Raw genomic sequence first — 27,656 nt, 5'->3', positions numbered from 1 at the left:
ATGCTTTTTAATATTATTAATTGTGTTACACGACACATAACCAGGAACAATGATAAATACTGCGATGGAAATGTTAAAAAAATATTATACATGTCTCATGTCTCCAAAAAACACACCTTTTAAATAAATTAATGCAGAGTAACTGACACTTCAAAGGAAGAGAACCCACAGTCATGAGGACTGGGTTGAGGGCCAGGGGCAGGGCTGGGGACCAGCGAGGTTAAGGCAAGTACCTACATGGATAGGGTCAGAGGGATGAAGGGGAGGAAGTCAGGAGGTGAGCTGGGAGGAAGGGGTTATGATTGCAGGAAGGGGTCATATCATGGGAGAGGGGGAGTTCCACAGAAAGCTTGATTCTTCCAAACCCCATGAAGTGGTCTGGACGGCTTTTGCCTCCCTCCCTCCTCCCTTTCTCTCCCAGCCTGGGGGCCAGACAACAGAGGGGAGAATACCTTGGCTCCCAGCAGCGAGATGAGGTACCACCACCACCTCCACAAAGAATTTTCTCTCATTTCCTTGATTCCTTATCCTTATCCTTAACCTACAGGGACCCAGGGAGAGCAAGCACAAAGCTAATCAGTCAAACCCACATCAGAACACAGGTATCCCATTTCCATTCTAAGGGACTAAGCCATCCTGATTTTGGTGATGGTCCAGTCTCTAGTTAAAAGTGAAGTTATAGAGTCCACCTGAGATGGAAGATGCAAGAAGACAGGTAGGCTCAGGGGGGCTGACCATATAGAATGGGTCTAGGGGAAGAGGGGAGGTCTTGGTACTTGAAATAGGGCAGAATAGGACTTAAGAAAGGGAAGAACACTATTTCTGGGGGTCAGAAGGCTTCTTGCACATGAATGGGGGACAGGAATAAACCAGTGGAGCCCTCATGGTCAGTCTATTTCTGCCCCAATGATTTGCAGGCCTGCTTGTGGTTGGGTCTCTCACTTCCCATGAGCACCACTCTACCCTCAGGAATGCCGCCATTACCTTACACTAGGTGGGAGTGGTCACTGGAGGGGGATGGGAGCTACAACTTATACATGGCTGCCCACTTATCCCCATCCCCCTAAGGGTCAGGTGGGTGTTTCTGAGGAGCCTGCAAACCGTAGTGGGTAGGGTAATAACCTCTTCACCCTCTCAGAGTCAAAACTGGCCTCTACATTTAACAGTGTTTGGACACTGAGTGTGGTTGTATATATACATATACACGCACACACATATATATATATTATTTTTGTACACACACACATATATATATGTATATACATATACATATGTATGTATGTAACTGTGTAAGGGGGAGTGATGGTTCAACAAATGAGTGACTATACCTGTATGTGGTACCATATGAAGGACTGAGGGGGAGGGCACTCCTTTCCCCTCTACCCATCAAGACAGGGAGATCTTTTTCCCTTAGGTTAACTAGGCTTGAGAAATCTTGGGCTAGTCTATAATCTGTACCCCAATCCCAAATCCCACTTAAGAGGTGGGGAGGCTGAGGCTGGGCACAAAAAGATAGGTGAGAGGATAGACAGGGAGGGAACAGCCTTGCTGGGCTTATGTTTGGGGAGGGTCCTGAAGACCTTGACTGTTTCACAAATCAACTTTTCCAGGGCTGGCCCAACCCAGATTGGGATAAAGGAGACCAAAGCCTGGCTTGGTCTGGTCCACTTTGATCCTGCTCCTTCCACCTCCCAGCCCTAAAGGCAGGGACCCTCTGGACTTCCCTCCTTCCCCAAATGATTTTTTGTTTTTACCAAACACACAGCTCCAGAGAGCTAGGCAAGTCCCGGTAAGCAAGAAGTTTTCCCTTGTACTTCCATCAGCCTTTGAGGTCACTGCCCATCCTGAAACTAGGAGCATCCCTTGGCACATGGGATCGTGTTCTCTCCTTCCCTACTAAGGGGAGGCAAACTCAGGATCCAGGACCCTCAGGAAGAGGGAAGAAGGGCCCAGGATTTTTTGACCCTTCTAACCCAAACAGAAATACCAGCAGTAGCACAGATGTGCATGTACATACCCTACACACACTTATACAGACATATCTCACACACACACACAGGCAGAAACAGATACACACAGAGACATACTACCCAAAGACATATACTGACAGACACACACACACATATATGTGTACACACATAATCATACACACACATACACACACACACTTCCCTGAAAATGCCTATTCTATACAGCCTCCTCTGAGTCTCATGAAGGGGAGGATGTAGACAAAGGTGGTGACTTCCCAAGCAGCAAGTTCAGCTCACTCATGAGTAACAGTGGGAAGGAAGCTAGTTGTGTGGGTAAGGGAGAGCAGGTTCAGAGGCAGTAACTGGACTACAAATCCAAAGGACATCTTGGCCTGCTGGGAAAGGCAGAACCTTAGGGCAAGGGAGGCAGGAAGGCCTGGTGAGGCTTGCCTCTAGCTGACTACAAAGTAGGGGAGGGGGACTGACATTAGTAACTCCCTCTCCTTTCCTGCTTCCAGCTCCCCACAAAGGCAGGGAGATGGGGGGGAGTGGGGTGAGGCTGGGCCAGAGGTAGTTCCCTCTATTCACCACCACCCCTAAAAACCTAGTGGGGCATCAACAGAACTAGGCAGATGGGAATTCATCCTCATTCCCACCTTGGTCCTGATTCCATGTACACTGCTACTCCATTTTCCTTACTACACAGAGAGAGGGAGAGGAAAAAAACACAGACAGTAGGTAACAGAGAGAGGAAGAGGAAGACAGACAGAGGACGACAGCAAGAGAAGAAGTTGCTCCCCTGGTGGTAGAGATGGGAGGGCTCCCCTTTACCCTTATATCCCCTGGAAAAAGGATGGGAAATGAAGCCAAGAAGCTGTGCTCGAGTTGGACGGAACAGGAGGGGAGGGGAGATGGAGACTAAACATTAAAAAAACTCTAAAAATCAGCGTATAGGTCAGAAGGCAGGAGGAGGACAAGCCAGGGCCAGGAAAGATAACGAGTTTCCACGGTTCACATCACGAGGCTGAGCCAGGGCAAGGCAGGCCAGGCTAGGCTGAGTGGCCCTGGAGCTGGCCTTCTTGAGCCATTCCAGGAGGGATCTTTGGGGTGTCCTTCAGCTGCCAGGTGTCCTATGTCTGCAGCAGATCATCATGGGGCCATCTCCAAGGACCTCTGGGGGAAGACCTTGAGTCTCAGCATCCTGGGAAATCAGACTGGGTCATGGCTTGGCCTGAGGACAATCTGGCAGAGCTCTCTTCTGAATGAAGCACAGACTGACTTAGCTTAGGCCTGTGGAGGCCAGAGCTCCAGGCTGCTTCCCTTGTCAGTCCCCTTTCAGCCCTCACTAACCCCTGGTATCTCTCCTTCTCCCATCTTCCCCTCCTGCTCTCCCCCAGATTTTTGGCCAGTCTGTCTGCTGGAGACAGTCATGGCTGGGAAGCCAATGGAGGTGGTGGTGGTTTTAGGGAGAAAGGGAAGCTGGCTGAGTCCCCTTTAAACAAATCAATGAACAAAGAGCTCCTACCACCCTCCCCCCACCCCCACTCCCCAGTGAAATCTCATTTTGGTTTCTCCCGGCTTCATGAACACAGAGGTACACGTCCTACCATAGGAGGAAGAAATGGCTGTTAAGAAGTTGGCCAGTAGCTAAGGCCAGGACCAGGGCCCAGAAAGGGAACCAGGGAGGGAATGGGCGCCAGATGTGCCTCCTCCCCCCTCTGCCCCTGTCCTGGCCCATGCTGGCCGTTACTGGATGTGGCAGGCAGTAGAGGAAGTGGCCTGGCAGCACATGCACGTGGGGTTCACAGATTTAGGGGGGATGAGGTCGAGGTCCTCGTCATCGGGGATCTCATCTAACCGGTAACCATCTTTCAGCAGCTGGATGTTCAAGTCTTGGTTGATCTGCTGTAGACAAAGGGGAGGGCGGTCAAACCTGGGGTAAAGGTGGGGGCAAGCAGGCCTTGTAGTCCTAGCGAGCCCGGGGAAATTAACTTGTAGGCTCCATCTTCCACCATGCAAAACCCATCTCTTACTTCCTAGGTCCCACCACTACCTCTGAAATCTCACCCCCCTACTTTCCAGGTTCCCAAATACCCCCTTTATCTTTTATCCACCCCATCCCCATCCCTATCTCCAAAGTCCTATCCTTTAAGATTCCACTCCTATTTCTCATCTTCTGTTCCTAAATCTTGGTCCCATTCCTATGTCTCTGACACTCCACCACATACCCCCTAGGTTGTAACCCTATGTCTCACTCTCTAATCCACTATCTTTAGCACCAAGGAGAAGCTGTAGTCCTTGGTCCTAACCCTTTTCCCTGATGGACAATCCTTCCTTCTGGTTTCTTAGCCTATTGAAGGGCTGACAGCCAGGGAAAGGTACAAGTCTCTCTTCATAGTAAAAACCTCCAGACGTTCTCATGACTCACCTCTGCTGAGGAGTAGCCCGAGGAGGAATATCTGGACATGTCAAAGTCATCATCACTGTCAGTAAGACAAGAAAGAGAAGATCATTGGTGATTTTAGAGTCTCACTTCTTGGGGGGAGGGTGTGAGGATTAAACATTGTCCCTGAACTGGGACAACAGATGGATTTCCACTAGTTAATGGACTACTCCTGCAATTAATTCGGATTCTCAGTGTCAAGGCCTAACTCCCCTTCAACAGGAATAGTTTTATAGAGGCTGGATTATTTAATGGGAAGAACACTGGTTTTGAAGCCAGAAACTACCAAATCTCAGTTCAGATTCAGAGATAACCTTATTTTACACATGAGGAAACTGAGGCCTAGAGAGGTGAAGTGAGGTGGTAAGTAGCAAAGCCAGAATCTGAACCCAGGTCATCTCTCTCCAAATCTAGTGCTCTTTCAACTACAACATGCTGACCTCTGTAACTTTCCTTTTACCTATCTGGGCCTCAGTTTCCTCATCTGTAAGAGAAGGAGTTTGAAAAATCTCTAAGGTCCCTTCCAAATTGAAATCCTTAAATCCTATCTACAATCTGTCTATCCTGTCTACAATCCTATGAAGAATCCTTTTCCTTGGGGCCCAGATTCCTTGGGGAGTCTGGGGAAAGGATGGGAGGTGAGAAGAACCAAACATCTGGCCTTCCCTTTTCCTTACACACTCATTGAGCCAATGCCTCAGTACCATCTTAAATAAACTCTAATCTCATTTTGTTAGTCCATTCAATCATACTCCCCAAAGGACTCACTAAGTATATCTCTTCTTACCCCCATTCCCAATCTTCTTCCCTTTATTGGCATTAATCTAAGTCCCCCTTTTTTCCTTTTTGTTTGTTTGTTTTGTTTGTTTTGCTAGGCAATGGGGTTAAGTGACTTGCCCAGGGTCACACAGCTAGTAAGTGTTATGTGTCTGAGGCCGGACTTGAACTCAGGTCCTCCTGAATCCAGGGCCGGTGCTCTATCCACTACGCCACCTAGTTGCCCCCTTGTTTGTTTTTTTTTTAATTAAAAAATTTTGAACTTAATGAACATCAACAAAACACAGACACTTCAACATACAAAGAACAGAGAGGACTGCACATGAGATTGTGAGTATTAGATACAGTCTGTTTTTAAAGATGTTTCTATTAAATTTAACATGACAGTACCACTACCCTGGTTGTCTGTGCCTCCTTCTTAATTTCCTTTGTGCCCCTTACTCCTCTTTTATTTTCTAGGCAAGCCCTCCCTTTCCACTGTTCTCTGACATGCAAACTGGGAACTCCCCTCAAGTGGCCCAGAGGTTCCAGTGGTGGAAACTTCCAAGTCAACCCACCTGTCTTATTCTAAGAATGCTTGGGGTTCATTTGCCCTACATTTACTGTTTCCTTTTACAGAAGGGGAAGGTAAGGTCCCAAGAGAGGTGATGACATGCCCAAGGGTACACAAAGATCAGAGGCACAGGGAGGAAAAGGGAGTGAAAAGACCTGGTAGCCAGCCCTCCTTCAACACCATCCCTTGTTGTCCAGATGAATGAAAGCATTTATGAAGAGTGAATGCTTGTAGTGCTGCTTCTCAAAGGACAGAATATGACAGAAAAGGAAAATGATGGACGTTGGAAGGGATGTGGGAAAATTGAGACATTAATGCACTGTTGGTGGACTTGTGAACTGATCCAACCATTCTGAAGAATACTTCCGGAACTATGCCCAAAGGACTATAAAACTGTGTATACCCTTTGACCCAGCAATACCACTTCTAGGTCTGTATCCCAAAGAGATTTTTTTTTGGGGGGCAAGGCAATTGGGGTTAAGTAACTTGTCCTGGGTCACACAGCTAGTAAGTGTCAAGTGTCTGGTCTGAGACTGGATTTGAACTTAGGTCCTCCTTACTCCAGGGCCGGTGCTCTATCTACTGCACCACCTAGCTGCCCCCAAAGAGATTTTTAAAAAATGAAATAGACCTATATGTATGTACAAAAATATTTATACCAGCTCGTTTTGTGGTAGCCAAGAATTGCACAGTGAGGGGATGCCAATCAGTTGGGGAATGACTGAACAAGTTGTGGTACATGATTGTGATGGAATACTATTGTGTTAAAAGAAATGATGAATAGGATGGTTTCAGAAAAACCTGGAAAGTCTTACATGGACTGATACAAAATTAAGTGAGCAGAACCAGGAGAACATTGTACACAGTAATAGCAAAACTGTATGATGATCAACTGTGAATGACTTAGCTCTCTCAGCAATAAAAAGATTCAAGACAATTCCGAGGGACTTATGATGAAAAATGCTATCTACCTCCAGAGAAAGAACTGATGGAATCTGAATGCAAACTCCATATATAATAGCATACTATTTTAAACGGTTTTTTTGTGGGTGTTTTTGTCTGTTTTCTTTTACAACATGACTAATATGGAAATATGTTTTATATAATTAAACATGTATATCCTATATAAAATTGTCTGCCTTCTCAATGAAGGGGTAGGAGAAGAAGGGAGGGAATTTGGAACTCAAAATTTTAAAAAATGAATGTTAAAACTGTAATTGGGAAAAAATTAAAATATTTAATTTTTTTAAAAAAGGACAGTGTGGCTCATGAGCAGGCTCTCTTACCACTGGCTGAAATCATCTACTCTTATTAATGTTGGTGTAAAATATTTTGCTATTGCAAAACTGTACTAGTAGGATTCTAAGGAAAAATCATGAAATAAGGTGATTGGACTACATGATCTCTAAGTAGGGCACTCAGACAAATAGGGCAGTGTTGGTACTATTGTGTCAAATTCAATACAAACTTTTAGAACATCAGGCTTTAGGCAATAGAGTGCTCAGCTTTAACACTGTATGACAAGAAGGACATTGCTTTTCCTTGGGGGTGAGGCTGTCCCTGAGGGACGTGTCAGGGAGAGCATGGAAAAGTGAGGAAGGAGAAAATTGTTAGCACAAAGTCTTGGAACTTAGGATCTGTCAATCATTTCTGCTGTCCAATAAAAACAGTTGTCATTCGTACAGTGCTTTATATACATGGTCTCATTTGATTCTTGTAGCTATACTGTGAGATGAGAGCTACATGTATTGTTCCCACTGAAGATTTGAGAAACTGAGGCTCAGAGAATTTAAGTTAACCTGCTCATAATTACACAGGCAGTAACTATTAAAAGCTGGATTCTAAGGTAGATCTCGCTGACCCCAGGCTCAGTGCTCTATTGTCTCTCCCATGGGGCTTCTCCAAATGAAAGGAGAGCTAGGGGACAGGAAACAGAAACTTAGCAAGGAAACCAAAGTCTGAGAAGGGTGAGGCTGTGAAATGGAAAGATGTTTATTTCTGGTCCTAGGATGGTAGAAGGGGGAAGGAGGGAAGGGAACTATGCCAGGCAAACAGGACAAGGAAAAGCTGCCATCTGCTACTGAAATATAGAATCAGAGGACTTGGGTTCAAATCCTGATCCCACTGCTTACTAGCTTTGTGACCTTGGGCAGATCACACAATCTCTATGGGCCTCAGTTTCCTTTTCTGCAAAATGAGGGGGTTGGACCCTTTCTGTTCTAACTCAATAATCCTACAATCCTATGAAAGCACACAGCTGCTAGTAAGAGTAGGCCCCAAAGTGAGCTTGGAGCAGCAGATAAACAACTTCGATTCAGAGACAAGCAGAAACGGACTGAATAACCAGTCGGGGACAGGCTTCAGATGAAGTGAACAGAACAGGGAAGAACCTGGCTGTTCCTCCCCCCAGGATTTTTACAGACTTTGGTCTTACATTTTCCCTGAGTGACAGGAGGTCCGGGTCCCTTCTTCTGTGACTGTAACCATCCCTCCTCCCACAGGGCTGACAGCCATGGGCAGATGGCTTTCTCTCTTCATGGTGAGGTGAGGGTAATACTTCCAGGCCCTAGATCCTATCCTCGGAGAGTGAAGGGAGGTGACTGTAAAATTAGTACATGGTGGCCTGAAGCCCAGGAGAAAAATCCTGGGACCAGAGAGTACTTTCCTTATGCAGGAGATTATGAGTAATGGTAGGATTTCCAGGGCCTGCAGCCAGGAATCTCCAGAAGGAGCAGAGGTGAGCAAGGTCAACAGCAAATGGCTTAAAACCCAAGAAGATATTTTTGGAAGCTAGGTAAGGAAGCCAGGCTCCAAGGGAAGCTTTTGGGACCAAGGTGATTGCAGAGTGGAGGTATAACAGCGGCTAGGGTACATGTCAATTCCCCAGTACCTAACATGGTGCTTTGCACAGAATAGGCACCTAACAAATATTTGTTGAATTAAATCCCAGGACCAAGGTGGTCCACACCCAGGGAAGACTAGAAAGTCAGTTCTGGATAGCTGAAAGAACTGATCTCTTCCCATCTAGAGCTTCTTTTCTCTCTTTCTCTCTCTCTCTGTCTCTCTCTCTCTCTCTCTCTCACACACACACACACACACACACACACCCTTCATTTATTTATTTTGGGTGCAGGCCTATCCTCTGTCCCAGGCCTCCATACCTGTCCGTGTCAAGGGCCACCAATGGCTTCTCGTCTGGACTCTGATCAAGTGAAGAGTATCCTTTGTTGGGGACAACCAGCCTGGATAGAGCAGAACAGAAGGGCCATGGTTAGCTGGCCATGGCAGGCCCTTTCCCTTTTTTGCCTGTTTGTTCTGGGCATTATGCTAGGGAGGTGTAAGCTTTCCTTTCCATCCCAAAGGGAACAACTGGAATGCTGAACTTGGGACAGAGTGGTCCATGCCAGGTACTCTTGAATACAACAGAGGCCCAGGTACCAAGGGCAGGCCTAGTGTGAGGTTTACAAGGATGATGGGGCACTGGTCAAGGACAGAAACCTTTGTTTATCAATCAAGTCAAGACCTGAATGCCTAAGCCTGAACCCAGAAAGGCTCAATGCCCCCAAATCCCTACCAATTGTGGGGCCATTGTCTGCTTGCTCTCCCACTCATCATATCCCAGGCCCCTATTCTAGAAGAATAAAGATGCAAAGGAAGCTCTGTCAATTAGGGTGATCTGAGTGACAGAGGTGGGGACAGAGAAGAAAACCTTTACCTTGTTCGAGCCATCACGTTATTCTTCTTGGGCTGCTGGTTGACTGGACTGCCCATGTTGCCATTTTTCAAGGAACCCTTTCGAGCGAGCTCTCGCTGTTTCTCTGCAGAGGGAACATCGTTATTTTAAGGATGAGGCTGATAGCTTCATGGCACCCTGGCTCCTGACAACAGATAGACAATGGCAGCCTGGACTGATGAGGGAAGGAAGCTGCCTTTCTTGTCCTTCTCTCCCACTCTGGGGGCCTTTAGTACCAAGCCATCCACTGAAAAGGAAGCCCAAACCATGTACTTTCCTAAAGCAGTTGAGTTCTAGTGTCTGATTTAAACCCTCTGAATCTCCCCCAAGCCCCTCCCTCCAACCAGCCTTGCTGATTCCTATAAAAAAGACATCACCATCCTCCTCCTGCAATATAACTCCAGGCTCATCCCACCCTGCAGAAAGTGGGGGTCCTCAGTATTCCTGGGAATATGTCTCTTCACCATGCCCTACTCCCAAGTCTCCATGATCTCTCTGGAGTTCAGGGTCTCTGCTTTTGTCTGCCAACTGGTTAGCAATTCTGTCTTCATGTTAATGCTAGTGACAGCCTGGATCACTCTGAGCACAGAAGCATTTTCCTCACCTGATCTTGCAAGAATCAATTCATCCTATTTGATAGCTTCTGATATACTCATAAATAGAACAGAAGAGCTAGGAGGGACCTTAGGGACCATCTAGTTCAAGCTTGTCATTTCACACATGAGAAAACTGGGGCCTGGAAAGGGGAAATAACTTGGCTCCAGCTAAGCTGCACCCAGCTCAGCACTGCCACCTCTCTTAAAATCTACTGAGGCTTGGAGGACTCTGTCCAGCTGCTGAAGACAGCTCTCCACTCTATGCCTTTTCTCCTACTCCTAATTCCAATCTGTTCAACCTCAGTCATTGACTTAGTTTCTGCTAGTTTTGTTCTTCTGCTTTTCCTACCAAAAACCTTTTCTCTTATTTGCTCTGTTTCCTGGCTTTAAAAAAAGACTGATTTTTTTTTTTATGTCTTGTTTATGGAACCTAGAGCCAGACAGGACTCCTTTATTTACAAATAAACTAGTCATCTAACAGATTTAGACATAGACATTGGCCTGTGAGCTACCCTGGACCCTGGGGCCTATGCTGTGGGAGATGACCCACCATCAACTACCCTATCCCCAAAGGGAAAGCCTGTGTAGCTTGGGGTCTCTCTGCCTCTGGGTGTGGGTGGGTATGTGGGGTATACCCACAGGCCAGGATCTGAGGAGATGGCCTAGTTGGAGTGAAGTGAGAGAGAGAGGTGGGAAGGAAGATGGAATGGTGCCTCTGGAGGCAGATCAAATTACTGGATTCTCCTGCAGGATGTTTTTTGCCCATTCAACTGGCACTGCCCAAGCTCTTTCTACATTTTGTGAGCTTCACAAGGACAGTTCTTGGGATGTGGGGGAGTGTACTTAGGTTATCTCCTCTTCCTTCTCACCTGATCCCTACTGGGACAAGAAAACAAGCAAACAATAATGAAGAGGGTGGGAGGGCCCTCTAGAGGTCAAGTACATGGTGGCCATAAGATCAGATGGTCACAGATTCAGAGCTGGAGGAACCTTCTCCATGAGGTCATATCCAACTCCCTTATTTCACAGATGAGGAAACTGAGGCCCTAAGAGGTTAAGTGATTTACCCAGGGACTCTTCAGGAAAAGAGGTTTCACCTCTTTCTCCCTTCCTTTTATCTATTTATAATCCTCTCTACTGAAAAGCAAACCTACTAACTCTGTGGAATTGCTTTACAGGGTATTGGGGCTCTATGTATAGAAGAAGGAAGCAGCTGTCTGTAGAGTAAGATGAAAGGACTTGGAGGTCTCCCTAATCCTAAGTATCTATCCCACTAAGTGCCATGGGGTTGGAAATATCACCATTTGAAATGAGTCATTCTTGATCTTGATGTATTCTAGGCTTTCTGAGCTCCCTATTACAGCTATACCAGAAAGGGGCCAAACTTTAAGTCATTATCAGTCATCAGTGCTTTAGTAAGGATTAACTAATCAGTCAACTGAGAGTAAGGTATTGGGGAAAGGAATGGAGGAATAATGCCTTGGTTGGAGGAGGTTTCCTGAAGGAAGGAAACCCAACCTTTGTAGACATCGCTGTTTTGCGATGATCTCACCCTATCAGGTAAGCAGCATGATGAGTGGCAGAATGAATGGGAGAGTGGCCAACCTTAGTGTTGGGGGAAGCAGCTGACTGCCCCTCTGCCATGTCTTGCCCTCCTGGTCTTGCTATGCCTTTTTCTGTGCTGCAGCCCCTCTCCTCTTCTACCCCCCAAATAAACTTGCATTTCCACATTCAGAAAATTGGCTGGGTTATGCTGAGAAAGAGACAGAAAAGAATCAAGTATAATCTTTGTCCTTTGGGGGTTTTTTATAGTCAGATTGAGGACATAAAACTCATGCATATGGAACAATATAGGGGACATTGATAAGACTAGCCTGGAGGATGAATGAGTGGTAGGAAATAAGATTAAAGAGGTGGAATGGGGTTAGATTGTGATGGGCCTTGAATTAGCTTAGACTTGATGCAGTAGGCAACGGGGAGCCATTCAAAGTTCTTCAGTAGAGAAGTAATGTAATGAAAGCTAGGCTGTCAGAAACTTAATCTGGTGATGGTGTGTGTCTTAGAGTGGAGAAGAAGGAAACCAGTAATCCCTTAGTTGATTTGTGTTGATAGCTCAAATAGATGATCTTAGGCCTCACCCATGCCTGTAAAAATACTTCAGGGATGCTCCTGACATCCTAGCAGTGGTGGTGGTGAGGATGTGGGGTGGGGAATACGGTCAGTCAGTTCCCAATGGCCTGGAGGAGCTGTCACCAGCCCAGCAGGTGCTAGCAATGGGGTGGGGGAAAGACTGCATTCCCTTTTCTCTCATCTTATTTCCTACCCACCTCTACCAGGTGTTGACTACCTATTTTTCCTTTCTAATAAACAGCTCCCAAATAAAAAAAGGTTTTCTTGCCAACTGAATTTGTAGACAGTCTCCTGGGAAGGAAGCCTGAGCTGCTGCAGAAACAAATCATTGCTCTTGGGGGAGAGCTTTTCGGGAAGCTGATGGAAATGAAATTGAACCTTCTTATTCATGGCTGGAGTGAGACCAGCTCTGATCCAGGAAGGTAATGGCTGTCCCTGAAGGCCTCCTTCTCTTCCTAACTCCTAGAAGTGCTCTGAACAGCAGCTGCTGGGGCTGGAGGGGGAGACGGATTTGCATCCTAAGTCTGTCATGGGCAGCAGAGCTACTCTAGACACACTCCAAGGTCCCCCTAAATCCTATGATCTCATGAACAAAGTCTGAGTCACACACATGTGGTCTTCTTTGGCAGAAAGCGGAAACTTGAGGAATTTGAAATTCAATTTAATTAAACAGATTAAAGATATGATATTTGGAATTTTAAGTATCCTTTACAGAACTAAAAATTTAAAAACAAACAGATACATATATATAGTTTGGTTTATTTAAAAAATCTTTTTTTGGTATAATTGTTGGCAGTTAGATGGCACAGCTCAAACTTTCTGTCTCCAAGTCCAGCACTCCATCCACTTTGTTATTTAACCTCTCTCAGCCTCACTTTCCTCACCTGTAAAATGGAAATAACAATAGTATCTTTATGTAAAGTGCTTTGCAAATCTTAGAGTGCTATAAAAATGCTTCCTATTATTATTGTTAATAATTAGTCACCATCATCATAATTATTATTACCATCAAACTTAGAGATATAGGAAGACCCAGAGAAAATGTTTTTTCTTTAGTAAGGAATGGACTAAATTCAATCTCGTGGATCCAAAAAATACCTGTTCCATTCCTGCTAGGCCCCAATTTGTTCTTCTCTCCGCCAGCTCAACACACCACAGCCCAGATATGTTTTCTGCTCTTTCACATCTGAGGTCACTATCAATTGTAATTTCTGAGGCCAAGGGAAGACCCTCCCTTCTTCCCCAAAACAAAACTGGGGCCTGAAATCCTTATGGTGGGAGGCAAAAGGCTTGCATGATTAGGGATAAGAGTTAAAGTGCCAAATCTCATAGGAGGAGGAAAACAGGGATTAGCATTTGTTCTAAGGAATAGAAGCCCGATATTAAGTCAAGTCCTTCTATGATAATGGTGTTTATAGGAGCATAGTTTTAGAACTGGAAGGAACCTCAGAGGACACTTCAGTTCAATTACTTCATTTTACAGATGAGGAGAATGAGAGAGGTTAAATGATTTTCCCAGGGTCACACAGCTAGTGTCTCATGCAGGATTTGAATTCAATTCTTCCTAACTCCAAGCTCAGTGTTCTATCCAATGTGCCTGGGGCGGGGCAGGGAGGATGAGGGGGAGAGGGAGAGAGGAAGAGTGAGAGAGGTAGAAAGGGAGAGAAGAGGAGAAAAGGGGGGGGGGGGGGGGGGGATGGAGAGAAAGAGGGGAGGAGAGGAGAGAAAAGCCACTGGGTCTGGTAAGTTGCCAGAGGGGGGAAAAATCATAGAAAGGGAAAACTAAGGCAAAGGCAAACTTCTATTCCTCTAAGATTTTGTGAAGGTCATTCAGCCTCAGGCAACTGTGGGGAATGCTGGGGAGGAGTCCTTGCCAGGGTTGGCTGTTATGCTGTAGTCTCCAACAAGAACACTAGGTGGCGATCACAGACAGGGGAGTTCTAAGGTAGTGACCCCAGCAAGAGGCTCAATCACTCTTGCCTGAGACAATGCCATAGTGTGGCATAGACTCACAGGGCTATACATTAGAGTGTGAGCTCCTTGAGATCTGGGGCTGTTTTTGCATTTCCTTTGTACCCCTGACACACAGTAAGCATTTAATAAGTGCCTGCTGATTGACTAATTGATAGTTGTCACACAGATGATCTCTGGTTCATGTCTGAGGGTTGTGTCCCCCCACCACCTCACTGTGGGCAGGGCCTATAGTAGGGAGAGCCCATTAAACTCTCACCACCCTGCCCCCAGAGACAGGCTACCTCTGCCAGTCACCAGGGTACCACTCCACCTAGGCCTTCTTTGAGGCCAGAGTGAGGAAGGGCGCTCGCCCCAGGTGGGGAGCCAGGCTTGGCTCAGGGAATCTCCTACCCTGATGGCAGCCTTTGGGGGCTCCTGTCTCCTTCCCTCTATGCCTCAACTCCAAGCATCTATTTCTATCTGCCAACAGACTCCTCTGTCCTCACCAGTTTTCTGCACTCTTTCCTATGCCAATCTCTTAAGTTCCCCACACCAATTTCTACCTTATATCTTCCTTTCTCACACCCCACCCCTCAAGGACCTGCAGATACTGATGAAGGAGGCCCAAGGCTGAGGGTTGGATCTTCTATGGGGTCAAATGCTCTGGACAGAAAAGAGAATGTGAGAGGAGACGATCGGGGTGGGGAGGGTGTATGTGTGTGTCTCTGTGTGTGTGTGTGTGTGTGTATGTGTGTATGTGTGTGTGTGTGTGTGTGTGTGTGTGTGTGGTTCTTGCAGGGGACAAGCACTCACAGAATGGGCACTTGAGAACAGGATTCATACACGATACATCCCTTACTAAGTTGATCAGGTGCTCTGGTCACACACCCTTCTGTTCAGGGCAGCACAGCTGTGTGAGGGGCTCCTCAGACACCATGAGGTCATAGATTTGGAGGTGAAGTACAGCTCTCTCATTTTACAAATGAGGAAACTGAGACCCAGAGATGTGAAGTGACTTGCCAAGACATCTAGTAAGCTACCTTGTACTTAGAGCTCCTAAGTGTTTGACAAAGTCAGGATGTGAATACAGGTCTCAGACTCTAAATATCATGTGTTTTCCAGTGTACCATGCTGTTTCCTCCCAGACAGGGTGGGGAGGCCTTCCCAGAGCAAGGAATTCTGTGAGCCGGGGCAATGCTTCTAATCCTTCATTGACCAGAGCTTGAGTGACCATGGGCAGGAAACACCATGCTCAGTATCCACCCCAGTGATCCTAGCTCATGCTCTCTAGGCGCCTTTCTCACACAGAAAGGCCGGGGACCTGCTAGGTAAGAGAATGAGGCTAGGCCCCAGGGGCTACCGTGTATAGCTACTCTCTGACCAATTGCCTTGCCCACCCCCCACCCCCCTGCCAATTTCAGCACAGAAACAACAGCTGCTTCACCTAATTAGCATGAATCCCAGCTGGAGGAGCCAGGTCGAAGAGCAGCAGGATAGAAGGAGGGGCTGGGGGAGACAGACGGTAGAGGAATAAGCCACTGCAGGAAGCTGAGTAGAGAAAAAGATGCTAATGGTATTGATTGAGGGGCTCGGAGAGGTAGAGAGGAAGGGCTACATGGGATGAGGGAGGGTCCTGAGGAGTTAGGGAGAATGGGGCGGGGAAGCTAAGGGTGCACATGGGAAGGGGATGGGGCCTAATATTCCAGACTGGGAAAGGACAAGGCCTGACGGGTTGGCCCATGAGGGGCTTGAGGGGTCATAATGAGAAGATTTGGCCTGAGGGGTTAGGCAGAGAGAGAATAGGGATCTTTGAAAAAAAAAAAGACATAAAAAAAATGTGTATGTTCAATAGGAATGTCTATGTAAAGCCTATATCAGATTGAGTGCCATCTTGGGAAGGAAGGGGAAGACAGAAGGGGAGAAAAATTTTAAACTCAAAAGCTTATGGAAGTGATTGTTGATAAATCAAAATAAATTAATAAAAAATTTTTAAAAAGACATGAGAATAGGGATCTTTGGTCCATAGTATTTTAGAGCTAGAAGGGACCTTAGAGATGATTTAATCCAATGCCCTCATTTTACAGATGAGGGAATTGAGCCCTAGAGAGAAACAGGGCCAGAGAATGGGAAAGGAGAGAGGAAGGGATGAAGACAGACACATATGACATATATGTGGCTTAGGGCTGCTAACAGGCGCAGCATGGACTGTATGTGCTCTGTTGATACTCAAGTGAGAACAGTCATCTCTGCTGCTGGGCAGGCTATGGGGATGAGAGTGGGCAGCTCAGTTCTCAGCTCTGAAGCACTTTGTGCCTTGGATGATGTCAAGCAGCCCCTCCTGCCAGAGACAGTGGAATCTCACAGACCCTCCTCTCCCTATCACCCCTATCTCTCCACTCCCAGTTGCCGTGGCCACCATGATGCCTGGAAAACCCTGAGATGCAAATGCCCAAAGGGAAAATGTATCTTTCATAATTTCTCTTCCATACATCACCTTCCTTCAATTTTTATTGCATGGATCCTAGCCCAGGCCCTTAATACCTCATTCTTAGGCTATGGTGACAGCTTTGTAACTAACTGTTTTTTTCCAATTCAAACATTTTTTGTTGTTTGGTCATTTTCAGCTGTGTCCGACTCCTTGTGACCCCATTTGAGGTTTTCTTGGCAAAGATATTGGAGTGGTTTGCCATTTCCTTCTCCAGCTTATTTTATAGATGAGGAAACTGAAGCAAACAGGGTTAAGTGACTTGCCCAGGGTCATACAGCTAGTAAATGTCTGAGCATAAACATTCATCAAGTGTCGAACACGGGCAAGCCATTATGCTAGGCACTGGGGCTATAAAGACAAAACAGTCCTTGCTCTCAAGGGGCTTATATTCCACCGTACATAAATAAGTAAATATCAAATAATTTGAGGACAAGAGAACACTGGAAAAGCCAGAGAGGCTTCCTGTACAAGGTGGTGTTTGAGATAGGCTTTCAAGATCATCTTGTGAACATCTCTGTACTCCAATCAACCTATCCTACACAGGTCTATCTTCTTAAAAATTCCATCATGTTGTAATTTTGCTCAGAAAACTTCCGTGGCTCTCCATTAACTAGAGAATCAAGGTTATCCTCCTTTACTGGTGTCCGAGGCTTTTTATGATCTGACTCTTCATCTGACCCAGACCTGGCTTTCCTAGAGTGTGACCACAGATGAGTCATTTATGTTCTCTGAACTTTGGTTCCCTCAAATGTAAAATTAGGGAGCTCTAGGAGATAATTCCAAGGTACCTTCTGTCTTTAAATTCTGTTATTCTAGCCTTCCAGCCTTCAAACTCCCATGATTTCCTCTCACGTTGCTATATTGTAGTCATAACGATATTCTCTAACTTAGAGGACCCTGCAGTTTCTTTTCTCCCTTTGTTTCTGTTTCCTCTTAACCAGAATGACTTTTCACTTCTTCTGCGTGCCTAAATACTATTTATCTTTTAAGGCCTTCATTTTGGAGGCAGAGTGACTATCACAACATTTCCTGCCCAAACACTTGCCATTGTCTCCAAAGACAGTAGAGTTCCCAAATCCTTCCTTAACCACTTTTTGCTCCTGGGAGGTTGACCCTCCCCAGGAGGGTACAAGGAGAGACCCTATAATAACAGGGAACAAGGATGATCAAGCCTGTGGATACTAGGACTCTGATGCTGAGCTGCCCACCTTTCCCTGGTGAGAAGAATCGTTGGCAATGATACCTATGGGGGCATAGGTCAGGGTCCTCACGAGAACACTTACCCAATTTCACTTGGAGTGGGGATGGTTTGTAATTCATGGCTACAGTCTCTCCTTCTCGGGCATCACAGTCTCCATCTGAGATGGATGCAGCTGCTGGATCCTGGGGAGAGAAAACAATTGGGAAGAGGTCGCTAAGAGCCAAATGAAAGGACTTCAATACACTGATTTCCCTTTCTGACTCAGGATTTCTTGAGGGAGAGGTTGATGTGGACTGTGACCTGTTTCCCCTCACCTTTTTCCAGTGGGAGGAGATAGTCTGGGCCCCATTAATCACCCTGCTATGTTCTATAAATCCTTCAAGGCCCAACTCAGTTCCCACCTTTTTTATGAAACCTTCCTTGGTTACTCCAGCCCACCCAAATATCTCCCTCCTCTGGTCACAATCCGTATCAACATATTAATATTTTATGCTTAATACAGTCCTGGATTTTTCTCTTACTGTGAATGTAGGGTATGAGAGAAGGGGTGGGATAGAAAGGAGAAAATGGAGGAGAGAGATAGAGTGGTTAGTCCTCTTGGGCATTCATACACACCCAGACTAGCAGGGTGGAAGGGAGCCCCTCAAGACCTGTCCAGCCCCAGAACATTTTCGGACATCCACTTCTTTCATGTGCTTACTCAGTACCAAACCTTACTATGGACCTTATTCATTTCCTGGTCCCACAAGGATAGTTACACAGGTGGCAGTTTCAAGGTCTCCTGCCTCTGGCTGGGGCCCCAGGCTACTTGGAACCTGACCTCCAGAAACTGCCTTCTTAGCCCAGACTGGATTTTGGCCAGCGGCACAGCCCAGGATTTGATTCTCCCAATTAATTTCTTCTTAGTGCTAGAGGGATGTTGACAGGTGCAATAGGATGGAAGCAAACATTTTGTTGTCTGGCCTGGCTGGTGCGTTAACTGTGAGCACTTCAAACTGCTGCTGGGGAACCAAGGCTTTGCTCCAGTTCACAGGGAAAGGTGGGGCCTGAGGGCAAGACCCAAGGAATTGGCTTCTCATCATACTCTATCTCTAGCTCTTTAGTTTTCCTACTGCTGAAAGCAGATACACATCCAGCAAGGTGCCAGGCTGCCGCTACAAGCACACCAAAATACAACTGTTTTCTGAACTCTGAGATGAAGGTGTTAAACCAAAGTCCCAAACACAGCATGGCCCATCCCAATGGGCCCTATGGTCAAATCATGAATCTCTTCCTCCTAAATTCTTAAACATTTAATTTATCACAATTACTCTCCAACTTCTCCTCCTTGAAGTTTATATCATCCCAATTATACCACTCTCTCTCTCCATCTTTTTCCATGTCACAAAACAATCTCCAGGAAATTTTCCCTTGTGAAATTTTATTTTTATTGATACTTTTTGTTTCTAAATCACATTCATTTCCAAATATGTTCCCCCTCCAATGCCTTATGTGACAAGCCATCATTTGTGTTGCTGTTGTTCAGTTGTTTTCAGGGTTGTCCCACTCACCATGATCCCATTTGGGGTTTTCTTGGCAGAGATACTGGGGTGATTTGCCATTTCCTTTTCCAGCTCATCTTGCAGATGAGGAAAAACTGAGGCAAACGAAATTAAGTGACTTGTCTAGAGTCACACACCTAATAAGTGTCTGAGGCCAGATTTGAACTCACAAAGATGAGACTTCCTGACATCCTATCCCCTGCGCCACCTAGCTGCCTTTGTAGGATGATTAAAAAAAAAAAAAAAAAAGAAAAAAGAAGAAAGGGCAGTTCAGTAAGACCAAGATATTTATTATATGACAGCATTTCAAACTCATAGTCCCCTTCCTCTGCAAAGAGGAGGTTCATTTTCTCAACCTTTCCTAGGTTTTCAGTTGCAACGTGTTGGCTGTTCTTCGCCTTGATGTTGCTGTAGTCACTGTTTTCTCGGTCCTGCTGACTTCACTTTACATTAGTTCATGTCTTTCCATGCTTCTCTGAATTCTTCATCTTCATCATTTTTTATAGCTTAGTGATATTCCAATAAATTCATGTACATTTTGTTTAGCCATTCCTCAGCTGATGGGCTTTTCTTTTCTTCACAGTTCTTTGTTACCACAGAAAGTGATTCTGGGGATAGTTTAGAATATAAGGGACTCTTCTTTAACCTTGATGGTGTAAATACCTAGAAGTTCTTCCACATTTTTCAATGGCAGTGGCACCTGGCTTACAGTCTTCCTCTCTACCTCTTGTTTTTATTCTTGGAGTAATAGAAAAAAAATGCTGGATTTGGAGGCAGAGGCCTTAGGTTCAAATCCTATCTCTGGCATCTGGGTGGTTTTGGACAGGCATTTCCCCTCTCTGAGCCTCAGTTTCCTCATCTTTTTTTTAATTTAATTTTTATTTTCAGTTCCAAATTCTCTCCCTCTCTCCACCCTTTTCCAACTCACTAAGAAGGCAAAAATACAACATCCATTCAGTTTCATCATCTGTGGAATGAAGAGGTTGGGTTGGATTAGCTAACTTCTACATTTCCCTGCCACTCCCCATCTATGATGCCATGCCCCTATCACCTACAAATAGAAGCATCTAGAGGACCTTTATGTCTACAGAGAAATACACAGGAAATCTTCCATGAAAAAACCTCCGTTGAGGTTTTTATGCCCCATTTTATGCCTTAGCTGAAATTGATAGTTATTGCTAAACTTTGTAGTTGCATATATTAAGGATTTTTCTATGTTCTTAATACATACAAGAGATACCTGGTAGGAGGAAAACCTTAAAGAGTACTCTAAAGCAACAGTATGAGAATGTATAAAATGTTAAGATCATGTATTCTCTATTTTTGTTGCTGTTTACTTGTTTCAGTCGTGTCTGACAATTTGTGACCCCTTGTGGGGTTTTTTTGGCAAAGATACTGGAGTGGTTTGCCATTTCCTTCTATAGTTCATTTTATGGATGAGGAACTGAGGCAAACAGGTTAAGTGACTTGCCCAAGGCCACACAGCTAGTAAGTGTCTGCGGCCAGATTTGAACTCAGAAAGAAGAGTCTTCCTGACTCCAGGCCTGGCACTCTGGGCACTATAGCGCCACCTAGGTGCCCATTCTCTATTTACCTCTCAGTTAATTATGACTATAAAGGTGTGATCTGTTGTAAACAAGTCATCAGTGAAGCCTGACTTAATACTTTAATCAAGGATACATCCAATGTATATATAGATCATTTTCATAAAGATTTTGTAGAAGTCTTTATACTTCACAGGTATGTTTTTCAAGAGGCACAAGAACAAACACAAGCCTGTCAGAGCTCCTTCTCCTATACCTAAGCCTAACTCTATGAGAGGTAGCATGGACTGGGTTTGGAGTCAGACCTATGTTTAAGTGCTGGCTTTGCTACATTACCCCAGCCATGTCACAGTAAACAAATCACTTATTCTCTCTGAGCCTCAGCATCTTCATTTGTAAAATGAGAATAATAATACTTGTATTACATACCTCATAATGTCATAGACCACAGAACTTAGAGAAAGAAGGGAACTTAGAAGATTCTTTGAGGAGAATGCTTTGTAAATTGTAAAATAACATACAAAAATAAATTATTACTGTTATCATAGCCAACTTCCCCTGTGATCTACTACCAGTAGAGAAAATGGGGTGGGCAAAGTATTTCAGTGGCAGGGATGGGGGGGATTGGAAGTGAGGGAACAGTCACACAAACTCTAGTCATATGGACATTGACATTTGTTTCCTTTCTGTTGGACCAGGTTCAAAGAAGGGTGGGTGCCTAGGATAGAAACAATGGCTTGAGGATGAACCTTTGGGGGTCATAAATAACTGCTATGGCACTCTTTGAAACCCAAAGGCATTTCTATCACAAAGCAAGGAAACCTGGCCTCTGACTATAGTGTTTTTTATACCTATGGAGAAAACTCTTGCTAAAGCTAGAAAGTTGGCAATGCTTGTCTTAGTATCTCTTCTCCCAGTATCATTCCCAGTTCCTCTTCACCTTCTGGCAAATAATGCCCTAACCTCTGCTCCATTAACCAGCCCCACATCCCCCTATCCACCCTATCCAGTGGTCCCTACTGCAGTTATTGCAAAGGCTCTTCAAATCCATATGTGAATACATAAAAAGCAGGCATACCTCCTAAACACTAAATAAAAATTAGATCTCAAACATGTCTTCCTATTTTTAAAAACTTAACTAGATGCTGCTGTGATGCATAAAATTCAAGTTAATTTAAAAGCATTACTGAATTCAAAGGTTTTTTTTTAAAAAAATCTTTATGTATTTTCCCCAATCATGTGGAAGTCTATGAAATTTATTTATGTTAAAAATGGGTCCCTATACTCAAAAAGCTTGGGTACCATTGCTCTAAACCATCTCTCTCCCCTATTAAACCCTACTCTCGTCTATTTATCAGAAGGGCTTTATATGAAAAGCTAATTCACTCAGAAGTAAATGACAGGTCAGGCCACAATGTGACATCCATCTATCTCAGGGAAATAAGCATTTGACGTTCTAAAGGGAAATTTCAGGCAATCTGGTAGGCCAGTGAGGAGCCCTTAGTGCCTTTCACATTCAACTACTCAGGCTGCTCCCTTCTCTGCCCACACTACACAGAACTGGTCAGAGAGCAGGCTGGGTTGGCCTAAATTGCAAGGGACAGTCCCCCTGAAGGTCTAAGCTCCATAATGACCTCAGCACTGGGCCCACTGTATGTGATGACTCAATAAAGTAGGAAAATGTAACTGTCCCACTGGCTTCTGTTCCTTTTGAAATAAGGAGGTGGGAAATCAGTGTGTTTGCTAAAGGAGAAAAAAAGAAACTGACCCAAATGTTGAGGAAGTAAGCCTTTTTCACCCTCAGCACACACCGATCTGGCCCTTCTCTACCTTCCTCTGGCTCTTCAGGGGCCGAGCACACGCTCTTGCCCTTGATGCTATGCTGTCCTGGGTTGTTCTCAGGCTGTTTTCTCTCACAGTGCCTGAGAAGCCCCTAGGCGCAGGGTCCCAGTCTACTTCTTTGTCTTCTTTTCAGCAGAGTTGGCTCAGGGTGGTGAATGGTGGGCTGGGTCAGTTAATTTGGCCTTGATTAATTCTCAAGCACTAGGGAAGAGATGGACCTGAAGTAAATGAGAGAAATCCTACAGCTAAAAGACATCACTTGCCAACCTTCCCTTTTCCCTTCCTGCAGTGTTCTAGTGCCAAAGCAGTTCTTTAGCTTGGCAAGGCTGAGGAGCAAGAGGGGGACCAGGGGTTCAAGTGGCAAGTATCAGAACCATTTTGTCTGCCCCCTAAGAGCAGAGGATGGGAGGAGGGATGGTGGCTTAGTACGGAGGCAGTAGGCTAGAACAGGCACAGCTGCCAGGTGGGGCTGGGCTGGCATTTCTAAAACGTAGACAAGGAGGCATTTTGAGGTGGTGTGGGGGAGAGCTAATACATGTTCAAACTGTTGGCAGTGGCCACAGAACCTAGAAAACACACTGCTGGGCAATTAGAGAGTAGAACGTGAAGGAAGAACAAGGAGGAGATACAAAAGGGCAGAAGAAAGAGGCCTTTTGAATTTGAAGAGATGTAGCTGCTGTGCAAACACACAGGGCAAGCAGGACATAGGTAGGGGAGGGTTAGCTTGAGATGTTTTGAGCTGCCCTTTGGAGTGAGGTAGAAAGCTTGGGCCCAGCAGGCATGGGTGTCCATAAGTTGGGGCTGTTGGTTGGGGGAGAGCTCTTGGCTAATGACTGATCCCAGGAAGGCCTTGAGGCAGAGGGCTGGCTAAAGGTGGCCAGGCTTGGACCAAGCCAGGTGCTTGCCCCTTCCTACATGCGGGACTTAGAGCCCCCAGTGGCCTGACACAGCTATGGTTTTGCCAGGCTGAGGAACTGCCGAATTCAGCCTCAATTCCTTCCCGAAAGTGTACTGAGAACCCCTACAGGCCCAGGGAATTTAATTCTTCCTCCTTCTTATCGCCCTTACTCTGTTGTGGTCCACTTAGGTAATCCTGGTCACCATCCCCACTGCAGTAAAGGAACAGGATGTGAGTAGCTCTTCTGTCCTCCTTATGGTTCTGCAGTCAGAAGGCATAGGAGAGACCAGAGCTTGCTGCAGACTGGGCATGGCCAGCACCTCTGGGGAGAACCTTGTGTCTCTCAGTTCTTCTGGGAGGGGGCTCCAATTGGCCATCCAGGGTCCCAATTTCCATATGTCCGATTTTAATGTGCATTAGGTGTTTGATCTACTTTGTCTAAAAGCAACACACCAATCCTTCTTCCTTCCTCTGCTTCCAAGGGAGCCAGGGGAAGTGTCTACTCTGAAGCAGGTGCCATGCCCTGCAGCTCCACCTCAGCATAGCTGGTTTATAATCTCAGCACATGCTGAGATTATACAACCTTCTTGACATTTGAAGCCCTTCAGAATTTGGCTCTTGTTTACCTTTCTAGGCTTATTACAATTACCACTTAGAATCTATATTTCATATGTTTAGTATGACTGTACATGTATAGACTATATCAGATTGCGTGCCACCTTGGTTAGGCCAGGGAGATTTTAGCTCCTGGTGGGACCCGATTTAGGTTGCATGTCTTTCAATGAGTAGCAAGGGCACTTCTCGGACCAAGTCTCCTGACAGTTGTACCCCACTTCTTTCCCCTTCTTCCCCCATCCTCAAACTCTTCCTGGAATATGCATGGAGATTATACTACACTAAGACAGTGGAGGAAGAAGGTTAAAAAGGAGGAAGAGGAGGAAGAAAACATGGATCCTGACTCCAGGTGAGCTTAGCAAGATGTGTCTGTTCCCAGCATTATGCAGATTGTTCTAGGACTGGCACTTGTAGCCTCTAGCCAGGCCCTCCACCAAGCTATGTACACTAGGAGCCAGAAAGGTCTCTCAGGCCCTTGCCTCAACCTCTGAAGCTTGAGGCCGGAATAGAAATACACCCCCTCTTTTCAGTGGTTCCATAGAGACCACTACATATTATATACCTGGGGCCTCAAATGATTGAGTGCCAAATGATTGGCACTGCCCATCAGAGAGGTGAAGCTGCTTGAAGCAGGAAATGGCCTGACCTTCCGGCCGGGGGGCAAGAGGGTGGCCCTAGTTCTGATTTTCAGCAAGCAAAGGGCTAGTGGACTAAATAGCAGGAGCAGCCCATGTTTCCAACCTTGAGAGAGGACTAGTCCAGTATATGTTAATCCTTGATCTCTTCAGCATCTGAAACTGCTGACTACATACTCCTCCTACATAGACTCTTCTCCCTGGGTTTTCCTGACACTGTTCTCTCCCTAGTTTTCCTACCTGTTTGACACTGCCCTCCCTCCCCCCAATTCTCCTTTGCTAGATCACAGTCCATGTCTTATATTCTAAAGGCCAGGGTCCAAGGTTTGGACCCTCTATACTCCCCCTCATAGTGATTCCCTCAGCTCCCAGGGGCTGTGCTCAGCTCCCAGCTTTCAGTTACCATCTCTATACAGATAACCCCCAAATCTATCTGTCCAGTCCTAGTCTCTCTCCCAAGATCCAGCCCCCCATTAACACTTATTGGACACCTCCAACTGAACATCCCATTATCATCTAACACTCAGCATGTGTAAAACAGAACTCATTGTCTTATCCCCTAAACCTACTTCTCCACCAAATTTAACTCATTTCTGTGGAGGGACCTACCATTCTTCCAAGTCTTACAGGTTCATTCTATTATAGTCAACCCTTCCCTCTTCTTTACTCTCCTCCGACTCCCATCCAATCAGCTGATTCCACTTTCAAAAGACTTCTCACAACCATCTTCTTTTCACATGGCCACCTCCCTATTTCAGGCCCTGGACTGCAAATTCTAATTTGACTCCCCACTTCTAGTCTCTCCCCTTTTACCAACCTATTCTCCACAAAGCTGCCAAAAGAATCTTCCACTACTCCTCAACTGAAGAACTTTAGCAGCCCCCTGTTGTCTCTAGGATAAAATACAACCTTCTTGACATTTGAAGCCCTTCAGAATTTGGTTCTTGTCTACCTTTCTAGGCTTATCACCATTACCACTTAGAATCTATATTTCATATGTTTAGTATGATTGTATATGTATAGACTATATCAGATTGCATGCCGCCTTGGGGAGGGGAGGGAGGGGGAAGATTTGGAACTCAAAAATCTTATAAAAGTGAATGTTGAAAACTAAAAATAAATTAAAAATTTAAAAATCTGTATTTCAACCAAAGTGATCAAATTGCTGTTCCCAGAATTTGGCATTTCATCTACCTTTCCTATGTACCCCACCTTACTTTTTTCTCTTAGAATCTCTATCTTCCTTCAGACTTTGGCTTATGTGCCTCCTCCTATGGGAAGCTTTTCCTGATTCTCCCTAGCTGTTGGTGTTCATTCTTCTCCAAATCACTGTATGTATACTCCTCTGTCTACATGATGTAAAATCCTCAATAGAAATGTATGCTCTTGGAGAGCAGGGACCTTTTATTTTCATTTTTTCAACTCCAGTCCCTAGGACAGTTCTTTGTACATGGTAGATACTTTGTAACGCTTGTTGCATTGGATTGCCACATAATAACAATGGCTAACATTTACGGCTTACAAAGGGCTTTACCTAAGTTATCTCATCAGATTCTTCAAAGTCCCTGTAGCATACTCCCATTTCACAGTAGAGGACAGTGTTATTTTCTGGTCCTGGCCAATCCTGGTGTGGTCCAATGTGCCATGCCACCAATAATCCTGGGTTATGGTGTCTGAACCTACTCCCTTTCCAATCCAAAGCAGCATGAGAGCTCATACTTCTTCCACCCCAGTCGTCTGATGGAAGATGGGAGAGAAAAGATTATTCTAAGAAAGCTGTGTCAAACTTGGATTTCCCAAAGAAAATAGCACTTAGTCATGTATGTCAAGCCTGGAAAATGCAATTGAAGTCTCCAAAAAGAAGCAAAAGACTCTAAGCGAAATTCTTTCCTCTCATGAACCTGCACTATATACTTCACAAATGACTTTTCCAAAGTTGGCTTAAGGTAAGACCACTGCAGGAATCCTAGGTGCAGATGCCCAAGGTGACAACCTACTCGTGACCAGTCTTTAGTGGTTGGTGAGCCCATCTAGAGACTCCAGGAGGGAGAGGTCTAGCCATCACCAACCCCATAACAAAGAGGGAGAAAACTGAGGCATAAAAATTCTGACAGTAGACTTTTTTTTATAATACTGTAATCTGAGGATGAGAATAATGTGCATGTTGTATCAAATGAATGGAATGATAAATGGCACTTTATCAGGGTTCTAGAGTCCTGAATTTGTCAAACACCACTCTTCTGAATGAAGGGCACTTTTAAATGTATTCTTAGAATCATGGAACTTCAGATCTGAAAAGGAACTGAGAATTTCCACCAGAAAATAGAGGATCAGAGAAATGAAGTAGCAGATTAAGACCAGAGGTGGGGTGAAAACACAGGTATCCTAACTAAGTGCTGGTTCAGTGTTTCCTCATTCCAACACACTGCTTCTTGTATTTATTCTTTTTTTTTTTTTTTTTTGCTTTTTGGTGAGGCAATCTGGGTTAAGTGACTTGCCCAGGGTCGCACAGCTAGTAAGTGTCAAGTGTCTGAGGCCAGATTTGAACTCAGGTCTTCCTGACTCCAAGGCTGGAGCTCTATCCACCGTGCCACCTAGCTGCCCCTGCTTCTTGTATTTATTCTGACAATGTATTTTGGAAGAGATACAACAGGAAACAAAGCACAAGGATAAAAAGGAACTTCTCTGGGTGGAAAGCATTCATTTCAGGGATGCCTAGAGACTGGTACTGAGACCA

General features: G+C 45.2%; 1 protein-coding gene across 2 annotated transcripts; it reads right to left on the bottom strand.

Moving 5' to 3' along the window:
* Positions 1-26,636, bottom strand: LOC114026077 (protein FAM219A-like). Of its 2 annotated transcripts, none has more exons than XM_027839697.1 (6): positions 26,454-26,636; positions 17,927-18,026; positions 9,459-9,561; positions 8,905-8,985; positions 4,399-4,453; positions 1-3,875 (listed from the first exon to the last, which is right to left on the bottom strand). In XM_027839697.1, exons 2-6 carry the CDS (start codon positions 17,961-17,963, stop codon positions 3,717-3,719), a joined length of 435 nt encoding a protein of 144 aa, XP_027695498.1. In that variant the 5' UTR covers positions 17,964-18,026; positions 26,454-26,636; the 3' UTR covers positions 1-3,716. The 2 variants fall into 2 exon arrangements, with proteins under 2 accessions (XP_027695498.1, XP_027695500.1); XM_027839699.1 differs by having other exon boundaries at positions 1-3,872.
* Positions 26,637-27,656: the final 1,020 nt, after the last annotated feature.

This window comes from Vombatus ursinus, unplaced genomic scaffold, assembly GCF_900497805.2.
Source record: "Vombatus ursinus unplaced genomic scaffold, bare-nosed wombat genome assembly UNPS02014832.1, whole genome shotgun sequence".
NCBI classification, from domain to species: domain Eukaryota; kingdom Metazoa; phylum Chordata; class Mammalia; order Diprotodontia; family Vombatidae; genus Vombatus; species Vombatus ursinus.
This window is presented reverse-complemented; position numbering and strand designations above follow the sequence as displayed.